The sequence below is a fragment of the Manis javanica genome, chromosome 6 (assembly GCF_040802235.1).
Source record: "Manis javanica isolate MJ-LG chromosome 6, MJ_LKY, whole genome shotgun sequence".
Classification (NCBI taxonomy): domain Eukaryota; kingdom Metazoa; phylum Chordata; class Mammalia; order Pholidota; family Manidae; genus Manis; species Manis javanica.
The window spans coordinates 53,856,163-53,869,032 of NC_133161.1; the positions used below are offsets into that span (position 1 = coordinate 53,856,163).

General features: G+C 38.1%; 1 protein-coding gene across 1 annotated transcript in view; it reads right to left on the reverse strand.

The window, feature by feature from the left end:
* ABCB5 (ATP binding cassette subfamily B member 5) overlaps positions 1 to 12,870 on the reverse strand; it is an 89,872-nt gene that overhangs the window by 59,408 nt on the left and 17,594 nt on the right. Inside the window, 6 exon segments of the mRNA XM_073239997.1 lie at positions 29 to 153; positions 2,387 to 2,432; positions 2,434 to 2,556; positions 2,638 to 2,716; positions 2,719 to 2,770; positions 2,772 to 2,826. Coding sequence (XP_073096098.1) covers positions 29 to 153; positions 2,387 to 2,432; positions 2,434 to 2,556; positions 2,638 to 2,716; positions 2,719 to 2,770; positions 2,772 to 2,826 — 480 coding nt within the window.

The following is a 12,870-nucleotide window of genomic DNA, read 5'->3' on the forward strand; positions in this document are numbered from 1 at the left end:
ATATATTGTCATAATTAAAGGGACAGATTTTTGAATTTCTTTCTCCTGGGCCCCAAAGGCTATAACTGTTCAGATTGATAACAAGACTTCTTCTGCCACAGCCCCAGCTTTGGAATAGGCATTTAATTCTTTACTGGTCAATGAGATGATTTTCTGTAATAAACCATGAACATAGTTAATCAAAGAATGACTGTGGGGTAGTAACAATGTGAAGAGAATTGAACTCAAGTAGAACCTAGAACAGAATTTTATTATTAAAAAGGTACTTGATATCACTTAATCTAACCTCACCATTTTGCAAGTGGGGAAAATAATGTCAGAGATATTAACTGACATTTTAAAGTCTCACAGCAGTGAAGAGCTTAGCCTAATGTAACCTAGAAGCTAAATCCTTATTTTGTCTTCTATAAGTAGAGCTTCATTGTTTTTCCCTGTATTTTAAAAATAAGACTTAGAGGATGGTATCTATATTAATACAATCGAGAAAGACTTGGTTTGGAGAAGGATGTTAGGGACACAGTTCTTTTTGGGGGCACTTTGGAAATTTGTGAGCATCATTTTACTTGATTTGTTTTATTATGTAAAAAACAAGGTTCCCAGAGGGTACAGGCCAAAAAGTTGCGGCAGGAAGAGGAAGATGATTCTGCATGTGTCTGGAGTATGGCCCCTGAAGCTATTATTGTATAGTTCAGCCTGCATAGTAAACGCTTTATTTTCAAACACTTGAGGTGAGATTTCAGAGAGAGAGAGAGAGAAGATCATTCTTGTATTAGGCAGGTTGACCTGATTTTTCAAAAATTTAAAATCAGATTGTGTGTACCTTTTTATTATACATCCCGCTTACTACTCCTTTAATTAGTTGAGGATTTAATTTAGTAATTAGCACAATGGTTCAATGAAAGGGAACATGAGGACAATTTCCTTTGAACTGTGAGTCTGCAACCATTGCCTACTCCCATTAACAAACCTATCTATTTTGAAAATACATTCCACATAATTGGGTCTCATTTTACATAAGATATGCTCTAATGGTTGTTAAAGACAGAAGGTAGAATAAGCTCAGTAATACTCATTATTTTCTGAATTCACTTAAAGATAACGATTCCTATAATATATCACTGAAGTGGAAGCAGCACCTATCGAAAAGTCTTGTACACAACAAATATTCAATAAATGTTTGCCAAATTGAACTTAAGGGAGCTAGAAACCATCTGGCTTCTTTAATCATTTGGATAACCTTGACCTTTACTTGCTTCCTCTTCAGAATCAGTTACTGTAACAGCAGAGTTTAAGATCCCCAGTGTTGTTTTTTTAAAATTTTGTTCACTTCACTTCCCTGGGCAGTTAAGTTGAGGCTCTGATTGTAGTATCATACTGTGGGTAATCTTCCTGCTAAGGGGTCCTCATTTCAAGTAAGCTGGGGATGAAGATTTTGGCGTGGGTTACAAAGTCCAGACTAGAAGTCACACTAAATAGAGATGTGTTACCTAAACATAAAAGCCTATTGTAAAGGAATTATTCAACCATAGGATATTTTATTGTTAAAATTCTTATTTGGTTGAATTTGTATATTGCTAGCAAATAAACTCAGTGGATTTTATGGTTTTGATTTTCACAAAGAACAATTAGGTTTGCAAAATTAAGAATTCCATCCATCCCTCAAGAATACCCCATGTCTCTTATTTAGGAATTGAGAATATACATTGATAAAATCACCAAGGACTCCATTTGGAGAGAGATACTAGGGACTCAGTTGTTTTGGAGCTTCATGCAGAATACTGGTTCCAAAACAAGGCTGTAAATAAATTAATGTCTTTAATATACCTACAGTATAATAGTTCTAAAAATATAATTTTAAATGCAAATGTATAATTTGTCAAAAAATTGAAACAGATTTATACTGTACATAAAAACAGACAATAGCAGATATTTTAAATGTAATTCAGAGCCTTGTAATAAAATACAAACTTCAAGTGGCTGACATAAAAAGAGTTTGGGTATTTACTATTTGAGGATTTTCTCATTATGTTCTAGTGAAATGAGCTGCAACACATGTATTTTGGAATTTAGAACACATAAGACTCTCCCAACATCCAATGTGTAGTGGCATAATACTTTATTCATGATATTATTTGAAGCTGTATTAGGCTACTAAATGAAGAGGAATTTTTAAAATGTTATTAAGACATTAAGAACAACCTCTTTGTAGCCAAATAACTTGGAGATAGGTGATTAATGGTGAACTAAATCAAAGGTATTTGTGATTTGTAATATCTCTTTCTATTTTGGGACATAGGAAATGAATTGAACAGCCTTTTTTGGGACAAATCCATAAAACCATCTAGTTCACGCTTCCAGACAACACTGCATTAGCCATCTTGCCTACCCTAGAAAACATGGCCACTGAAGCAATTGTAAGAGGAGATGTGGACAGTCACCAGGGTGAGTTTCCAGCCCTTCATCAAACCAATCGCCAGGCTAATAGAAAAAGTAGATATATTTTGAAACAACAGAGCAATCTTGCCTCCCATGCCATGGTTGATTTTGTTGATGGCACTGAAACAAGTAAATAAAAGCAATTAAGTCATTTATAAATCATATATGAAAACAAAATTGACATATTATACATTCATCCTCTTAGTCATGTGAGTGTTAAGTTCACTGATGTCACAGCCATCAAACCAGCTGATGTCCTGTGCCAGAACTGAATGAAAAACTGTTTTTGAATTCTCTTGGTCTATGCTGCAGTTATAGCCCAAAAGGAAAATCTACATATAGCCAAAAACCAAGGCAGTAACTCCTATTACAATATAATACAGGGTCAACCTGAAAAAAGATTATTGGAAATATTAGTGAAAGCAAAGTACAACTTTTTTCTTTGTTACCAAAAAAGAAAAGAAAAAGAAATCCACCATTATAGTTGATTGAGAGCATTTGTTCTAGAACTCTTAAAATAACTAAAAATAAACCTCCAGGAGAAAAAATGAAGTACATTTAATATAGGAATCTAGGTTTTCCAAGTAAGAATTCTAGATCATGTCTCTCTTACCTTATTAGCAGAAATTAGTAATTTAAAACATATTTGCTATTTATATTTCCTTTCAGCATATTTTAATACTTTCATTTGAAAAGGTTACACTGAAATAATTAAGATACCTGTATGTGGAACAGGAGGGTAAAGAAATGATAGTAATAAATGATACTTCAATAAAAAAAGGAAACAAACAAAAAAGGAAATGATAGTAGTCAACAGCATTGTATAAAATATATATACCATTCAATACAAAATTCAACTTAAGGAATTTACCCTAAGGAAATATGTAAAAAGATTAATCTAGATGTCTGGTCATTGTAGTATTAACAGCAATATAGGAAAGCTGAAAACAATCTAAATACCTAATAGTAGATCAGATAAAAAAGTAGTCATTTAATCACTGTATCATAAGTATCTACTATGTGTAAGGTTTTAGAGATACAGTCACGAGCAAGTAGTAAGCCCTTATTCATGAAATGTTTACATTCTGATGGGAGGAGACAGACAATACACAAAGTAAAAGAATTTCAGGTTGTTCTATGAAGGAGGTAAACAGGGTAATAGGTTACAGAATAACTGGTGGGTAAAGGTGGATTGGGAGAGCTAGTGCAGATAGAGTGGTTAAGAAAAATTTGAGGAAGTGATATAGCTGGGATCCAAAAGGTGAAATGGAGCCAGCTATAAAAAGAGCTAGAAGAACAGCATTCTAGGGAGAGAAAAGAACAAGTAATAAGGTCTGAGGCAGGAAAAAGCTTAACATGTTCCAGGAACAAAAGAAGTCCAAAATGGTATGAAATAACTAGGTTTGAAAAATTGGTAAATATCATAGGGCATTTAGCCACAATGTACTGCACAAGTTTTATTCTAAGAGAAACAAAAGACCACTGGAGGATTTAAGCATGTGATGACCTTATCTGTTCAACTTTTTAAAAGATCACTTTCATTCCTCTGTGGAAGGTGAATGGAGGTGACAACAATGGAAACAGGCAGTTTGATTAGGAGGCTATTGCAATGGCCAAGGTGAGAAGGAAAGGGCCCTGGGTGAGGGTGATTGATAGCAGCCAATATGCAAATAAGTGGACAGATTCCAGAAAAATGCTGGAAATACAACAAACAGGATTTGCCAATGCATACTAGATGTGAGGAATGCAGGAAGGAGACGTTAAGGATAACTCCTTAGATTTTTGACTTGAGTAATCGGTGGGTGGGGGTAATTTACAGATGTGGGAGAGTGGGAGAAGAACAGATTTGCAGGAGTGATCAAGTGTTTTGATTTAGACATGATAAGTCTGAGATGCCTATTAAACATCAAAGTGGATATTACATAAGAGGCTGAAAATGAGAGTCTAAATCACTGGAGAGTGTCTTGGCTAGAGATGTAAATTTGAAAGTCCTCAGCTTATAGGTGGTAATTAAAACAAAGGACTAGCTGAGACCACGCATGGAGAGAGAATGAGGTATAGATAAAGAAGAGAAGGGGACCAAGGAATGAGCTCATGGAGCCTCCAAACACAGTAGAATTTGGGATGAAGAGAAAGAGCCTATAAAGAAAGCTGAAGAGGGGTGGAGCCAGAATGGTGGCATGAGTAGAGCAGAGGAAATCTCCTCCCAAAACCACATATATCTATGAAAATATAACAAAGACAACTCTTCCTAAAATAGAGACCAGAGGACACAGGAAAACATCCAGACCACATCCACACCTGCAAGAACCCAGTGCCTCCCAAAGGGGGTAAGATACAAGCCCCAACAAGGCAGGACCTGAGCGCCCCTCCCCCCAGCTCCTGGTGGGTGGAGAGGAATCAGCAAGGAGGGCTAGGGAGCCCAGGACTGCTGAACACCCAGCCCCAGCATTCCGGACTAGAGCACAGACAGAGTGCATGCGTGGGGTCCTGGATACTAGGGAAACAGGGTGGCAGGACCAGTGAGCGGGTGCCTGAGGCCGAAGCTGGAGAAAAAGAAACGGGAGCGGTTTTTTTTTTTTTTTTGGCGAGTGCTTTTTGGAAGCCTTAAAGGGACAGGGACCCCAATACTAGGGAAACAGGGCAGCAAGACCGGTGAGCAGATGCCTGAGACCAGTGCCTGAGGTCAAAGAAAATCGCGTGCATTTTCCCCTTTTTTATTTATTTTTAAAAAATTATTTATTTAATTTTTTTCTTTTTTTTCCTTTTTTATCTTTCTTTCATTGTTGCTGTTGTTGTTGTTTTGGTTTGGAGAGTGCTTTTTGGAAGTCTTAAAGGGGCAGGACAGGACACTTAACCCAGAGGCAGGGAATCTGGGGATCTCTGGGCACTGTAACCCCCTAGGCAGCAGGAAGCACAGAGGTCCCTTAAGGAGATAAATAGACTCCCGGCCGTCCCCCCCTCCAACCGGACTCCACCATTTTGGAGGAGCGGCCCGAGGCAGGCCACACCCACAGCAACAGTGGAGATAAACTCCATAGCAAACGGGCAGGAAGCAGAAGCCCTGTCTGCGCACAGCTGCCAAGCACAAGCCACTAGAGGTCGCTATTCTCTCAGGAGAGGAAGGTCACAAACTAACAAGAAGGAAAGCTCTTCCAGCTGTCACTCGTACCAGCTCTGCAAACTATCTCTATCACCATGAAAAGGCAAAACTACAGGCAGACAAAGATCACAGAGACAACACCTGAGAAGGAGACAGACCTAACCAGTCTTCCTGAAAAAGAATTCAAAATAAAAATCATGAACATGCTGACAGAGATGCAGAGCCAGAGCAATGGGATGAGATGCAGAGACAAATGCAAGAGCAATGGGATGAAGTCCAGAGGGAGATCACAGATGTCAAGAAGGAGATCACAGAAGTGAAACAAACCCTGGAAGGATTTATAAGCAGAATGGATAAGATGCAAGGGGCCATTGAAGGTTACCTTTGGTAACCACAAATATAAAGCCTGCAATGGCAATAAGTACATATCTCTCAATAGTCACCCTAAATGTAAATGGACTTAATGCACCAATAAAAAGACACAGAGTAAGCAGAATGGATAAGATGCAAGAGGCCATTGAAGGAATAGAAACCAGAGAACAGGAACATATAGAAGCTGACATAGAGAGAGATAAAAGGATCTCCAGGAATGAAACAATACTAAGAGAAATATGTGACCAATCCAAAAGGCATAATATCCGTATTATAGGGGTACCAGAAGAAGAAGAGAGAGGAAAAGGGATAGAAAGTCTCTTTGAAGAAATAATTGCTGAAAACTTCCCCAAACTGGGGGAGGAAATAATCAAACAGATCACGGAAATACACAGAACCTCCAACAGAAAGGATCCAAGGAGGACAACACCAAGACACATAATAATTAAAATGGCAAGGATCAAGAACAAGGAAAGAGTTTTAAAGGCAGCCAAAGAGAAAAAGGTCACCTATAAAGGAAAACCCATAAAGCTAACATCAGACTTCTCGAAAGAAACCCTACAGACCAGAGGGGAATGGCATGATATATTTAATGCCATAAAACAGAAGGACCTTGAACCAAGGATACTGTATCTAGCACGACTATCATTTAAATATGATGGTGGGATTAAACAATTCCCAGACATGCAAAAGCTGAGGGAATTTGCTTCCCACAAACCACCTCTACAGGGCATCCTACAGGGACTGCTCTAGATGGGAGCACTCCTAAAAAAAGCACAGAACAAAACATACAACATATGAAGAAGGGAGGAGGAGGAATAAGAAGGGAGAGAAGAAAAGAATCTCCAGACAGTGTATATAACAGCTCAATAAGTGAGCTAAGTTAGGTGGTAAGATTCTAAAGAAGCTAACCTTGAACCTTTGGTAACCACGAATCTAAAGCCTGCAATGGCAATAAGTACATATCTCTCAATAGTCACCCTAAATGTAAATGGACTTAATGCACCAATAAAAAGACACAGAGTAATAGAATGGATAAAAAAGCAAGACCCATCTATATGCTGCTTACAAGAAACTCACCTCAAACCCAAAGACAAGCACACACTAAAAGTCAAAGGATGGAAAAACATATTTCAGGCAAACAACAGTGAGAAGAAAGCAGGGGTTGCAGTACTAATATCAGACAAAATAGACTTCAAAACAAAGAAAGTAACAAGAGATAAAGAAAGACACTACAGAATGATAAAGGGCTCAGTCCAACAAGAGGATATAACCATTCTAAATATATATGCACCCAACACAGGAGCACCAGCATTTGTGAAAGAAATACTAACAGAACTAAAGAGGGAAATAGACTGCAGTGCATTCATCTTAGGAGACTTCAACACACCACTCACCCCAAAGGAAAGATCCACGGGGCAGAAAATAAGTAAGGACACAAAGGCATTGAACAACACACTAGAACAGATAGACCTAACAGACATCTATAGAACTCTACATCCAAAAGCAGCAGGATATACATTTTTCTCAAGTGCACATGGAACATTCTCCAGAATAGACCACATACTAGCTCACAAAAAGAGCCTCAGTAAATTCCAAAATATTGAAATTCTACCAACCAATTTTTCAGACCACAAAGGTATAAAACTAGAAATCAATTCTACAAAGAAAACAAAAAGGCTCACAAACATGTGGAGGCTTAACAACATGCTTCTAAATAATCAGTGGATCAATGAACAAATCAAAATAGAGATCAAGGAATATATAGAAACAAATGACAACAACAACACTAAGCCCCAACTTCTGTGGGATGCAGCGAAAGCAGTCCTAAGAGGAAAGTATATAGCGATCCAGGCACACTTGAAGAAGGAAGAACAATCCTAAATGAATAGTCTAACATCACAATTATCAGAACTGGAAAAAGAAGAACAAATGAGGCCTAAAGTCAGCAGAAGGAGGGATATAATAAAGATCAGAGAAGAAATAAACAAAATTGAGAAGAATAAAACAATAACAAAAATCAATGAAACCAAGAGCTGGTTCTTTGAGAAAATAAACAAAATAGATAAGCCTCTAGCCAAACTTATTAAGAGAAAAAGAGAATCAACACATATCAACAGCGTCAGAAATGAGAATGGAATAATCATGACAGACTCTACAGAAATACAAAAAATTATTAAAGACTACTATGAAAACCTATATGCCAACAAGCTGGAAAACCTAGAAGAAATGGACAACTTCCTAGAAAAATACAACCTCCCAAGACTGACCAAGGAAGAAACACAAAAGTTAAAGAAACCAATTACAGGTAAAGAAATTGAAATGGTAATCAAAAAACTACCCAAGAACAAAACCCCGGGGCCGGATGGATTTACCTCAGAATTTTATCAGACACACAGAGAAGACATAATATCCATTCTCCTTAAAGTGTTCCAAAAAATAGAAGAGGAGGGAATACTCCCAAACTCATTCTATGAAGCCAACATCACCCTAATACCAAAGCCAGGCAAAGACCCCACCAAAAAAGAAAATTACAGACCAATATCCTTGATGAATGTAGATGCAAAAATACTCAATAAAATATTAGGAAACAGAATTCAACAGTATATCAAAAGGATCATACACCATGATCAAGTGGGATTCATCCCAGGGATGCAAGGATGGTACAACATTCGAAAATCCATCAGCATCATCCACCACATCAACAAAAAGAAAGACAAAAACCACATGATCATCTCCATAGATGCTGAAAAAGCATTCGACAAAATTCAATATCCATTCATGATAAAAACTCTCAGCAAAATGGGAATAGAGGGCAAGTACCTCAACATAATAAAGGCCATATATGATAAACCCACAGCCAACCTTATACTGAACAGCGAGAAGCTGAAAGCATTTCCTCTGAGATTGGGAACTAAACAGGGATGCCCGCTCTCCCCACTGTTATTTAACATAGTACTGGAGGTCCTAGCCACGGCAATCAGACAAAACAAAGAAATACAAGGAATCCAGATTGGCAAAGAAGAAGTTAAACTGTCACTGTTTGCAGATGATATGATATTGTACATAAAAAACCCTAAAGACTCCACTCCAAAACTACTAGAGCTGATATCAGAATACAGCAAAGTTGCAGGATACAAAATTAACACACAGAAATCTGTAGCTTTCCTATACACTAACAATGAACCAATAGAAAGAGAAATCAGGAAAACAATTCCATTCCCAATTGCATCAAAAAGAATAAAATAGCTAGGAATAAACCTAACCAAAGAAGTGAAAGACCTATACTCTGAAAACTACAAGTCACTCTTAAGAGAAATTAAAGGGGACACTAACAAATGGAAACTCATCCCATGCTCATGGCTAGGAAGAATTAATATTGTCAAAATGGCAATCCTGCCCAAAGCAATATACAGATTTGATGCAATCCCTCTCAAATTACCAGCAACATTCTTCAATGAACTGGAGCAAATAATTCAAAAATTCATATGGAAACACCAAAGACCCCAAAGAGCCAAAACAATCCTGAGAAAGAAGAATAAAGTAGGGGGGACCTCACTCCCCAACTTCAAGCTCTACTACAAAGCCATAGTAATCAAGACAATTTGGTAGTGGCACAAGAACAGAGCCACAGAACAGTGGAACAGATTAGAGAGTCCAGACATTAACCCAAACATATATGGTCAATTAATATTTGATAAAGGAGCCATGGACATACAATGGTGAAATGACAAGTCTCTTCAACAGATGGTGCTGGCAAAACTGGACAGCTACATGTAGGAGAATGAAACTGGACCATTGTCTAACCCCATATACAAAAGTAAATTCAAAATGGATGAAAGACCTGAATGTAAGTCATGAAACCATTAAACTCCTGGAAAAAAACATAGTCAAAAACCTCTTAGACATAAACATGAGTGACCTCTTCTTGAACATATCTCCCAGGGCAAGGAAAACAACAGCAAAAATGAGCAAGTGGGACTACATTAAGCTGAAAAGCTTCTGTACAGTGAAGGACACCATCAATAGAACAAAAAGGAACCCTACAGTATGGGAGAATATATTTGAAAATGACAGATTCGATAAAGGCTTGACATCCAGAATATATAAAGAGCTCACCCGCCTCAACAAACAAAAAACAAATAACCCAATTAAAAAATGGGCAGAGGAACTGAACAGACAGTTCTCTAAAAAAGAAATACAGATGGCCAAGAGACACATGAAAAGATGCTCCACATCGCTAATTATCAGAGAAATGCAAATTAAAACTACAATGAGGTATCACCTCACACCAGTAAGGATAGCTGTCATCCAAAAGACAAACAACAACAAATGTTGGAGAGGCTGTGGAGAAAGGGGAACCCTCCTACACTGCTGGTGGGAATGTAAATTAGTTCAACCATTGTGGAAAGCAGTATGGAGGTTCATCAAAATGCTCAAAATAGACCTACAGTTTGACCTAGGAATTCCACTCCTAGGAATTTACCTTAAGAACGCAGCAATCAAGTTTGAGAAAGACAGATGAACCCCTATGTTTATCACAGCACTATTTACAATAGCCAAGAATTGGAAGCAACCTAAATGTCCATTGGTAGATGATTGGATAAAGAAGATGTGGTACATATACACAATGGAATACTACTCAGCGATAAGAAGAGGGAAAATCCTACCATTTGCAGCAACATGGATGGAGCTGGAGAGTATTATGCTCAGTGAAATAAGCCAAGCGGAGAAAGAGAAATACCAAATGATTTCACTCATCTGAGGAGTACAAGAACAAAGGAAAAACTGAAGGAACAAAACAGCAGCGGAGTTACAGAACCCAAAAATGGACTAACAGGTACCAAAGGGAAAGGAACTGGGGAGGATGGGTGGGCAGGGAGGGATAAGGGGGGGGAAGAAGAAAGGGGGTATTAAGATTAGCAATGCAAAGGGGGGATAGGGAGAAAGGGGAGGGTAGGCTGTACAACACAGAGAGGACAAGTAGTGATTCTACAACATTTTGCTAAGCTGATGGACAGTAACTGTAATGTGGTTGTTAGGGGGGACCTGATATAGGGGAGAGCATAGTAAACATAGTATTCTTCATGTAAGTGTAGATTAAAGATTAAAAAAAAAAGAAACAAAAGGGGGATTACTCCTTGATAGGATAAAACTATTGGTAAATCAAAGATTAACGCATGCTTTAAACATCCTTAATTTTGATCACTTAAAGGGTGTCAGATGATCGGCTATGGAGGTACTCTTTTCTGATAATATTCCTTTCTCTTAATAAAAAAAAAAAAAAAAGGAGTTCTTGTGTGGTGATCTCCAATGAGTTCTACACAGTGGTATAGAGGGCATGTCAAAGTGTGGGCAAAGGGTCTGTTTGTTTCTATGCAGAAGATCAAGGCCTAGCTTGGATACCCAGAAAATGAACTAAGATACAATATGAGGAGGAGCTTCCGGCATCAGCACTCTCTGGAGGACTCGTGCTGGGGGATGATCATCAAAAAGCCTCCACAGGGATCCGGGCGATGCTGCAGTTGTGGCTGCGTCCATCCCACCGTTTTCTGGACTTGCCAATGGAATGAGAAGGTAGATGTCTAGGCTGGCATGTGCATACAGTGAGACAATGAATTTGACTGGATCTGTACTGTTGGAACTCAACCAGGAGTTGGGAGGGTGCAAGTTATAGCGCTCCAAAATCTTATGACTATAGACTGTCTACAGTTAAAAGAACATATGGGATGTGAACAGATCCCAGAAATGGGTTGCTTTAATTTGTCTGATTTCTTTCAGACTGTTCAGGTACAGTTGGACAATATCAATCATATCATAGACAAATTTTCACAAATGCTTAGGGTGCCTAAGTGGTTTTTTTGGCATCACTGGAGATGGAGGGTAATTACAGATTTGCTTTGTTTATGTCACCGTATTCCTATTATGTTAATATGTGTGCGCAATTTAGTTAGTAGTTTAAAACCTATACATGCTTAAGTTACTCTACAAGAAGATATGTCAAAGAAATAATCAATCCTCCCATGTTTCCTTCCATTTGCTACCTGTATAGCTTTTCTTCTTCCTTCCTAATTACAATCCTTAAATAGAATTCGTGCCTCATATCGAATTTACCGAGTTTCATAATTCCTCCAGGTGGTAAAGATACCTCAAGACAAGTGCTGGGCATAGAAGCCACAAGGCATAAATTTGCAAAGAAATAAAAAGCTAACCTTTTCAACAAATATGGCTTCTCTCTCACTTACCAACTTTACATCTCCCTGTATGGCCCTGGAAGATGACTGGTTAGCCAGAGACGGGTAAGATTCCTCAAGGGAGGAACAACCTAAGACAGGCACAGTCACAGGGGGGCCATCAGGTGAGAAATTGGGGAACAACAGTGGTGAAGCTTAGAACCTCACCACCCCCCCACCCGTCTGTTTTGAGAGAAAGCTTCTGCATCCGTGGATGTTTTATTGCACTTGTCTAGCTCAGATTAGCACATAGTCTACAGGCACACACCTGATCATCTACAATTGCTCTCTTACAACACTAAACTATGTTTTCTACCTTTATCTTGCATCTACCTACCACCTCAGCATTTTATTAAAAATAAAAATAATAATAATAATAAAGGGAAAAATGTGGGATCCACATATAAATCAAGTATAAAAATCAAAGAAATATTCATATTTGATCTGATTGTTTATAGTTCATAATGCGTGATCAAAACCGAGAGTTTTTGTGATGAATGCCCTTGTACTGTTCACCATGTAAGAACTTACTCACTATGTAAGAATTCGTTCACCATGTAAGAACTTGTTCGTTATGCTTCAGAAGATTGGAGACTGACGAGAATTAGGCTTGAGATGGATTAATGATTGTGCATTGAGCATTGACTCCCCTATACAGAATTTTATTGTTGTTAACAACCATTTGATCAATAAATACGAGAGATGCCCTCTCAAAAAAAAAAAAAA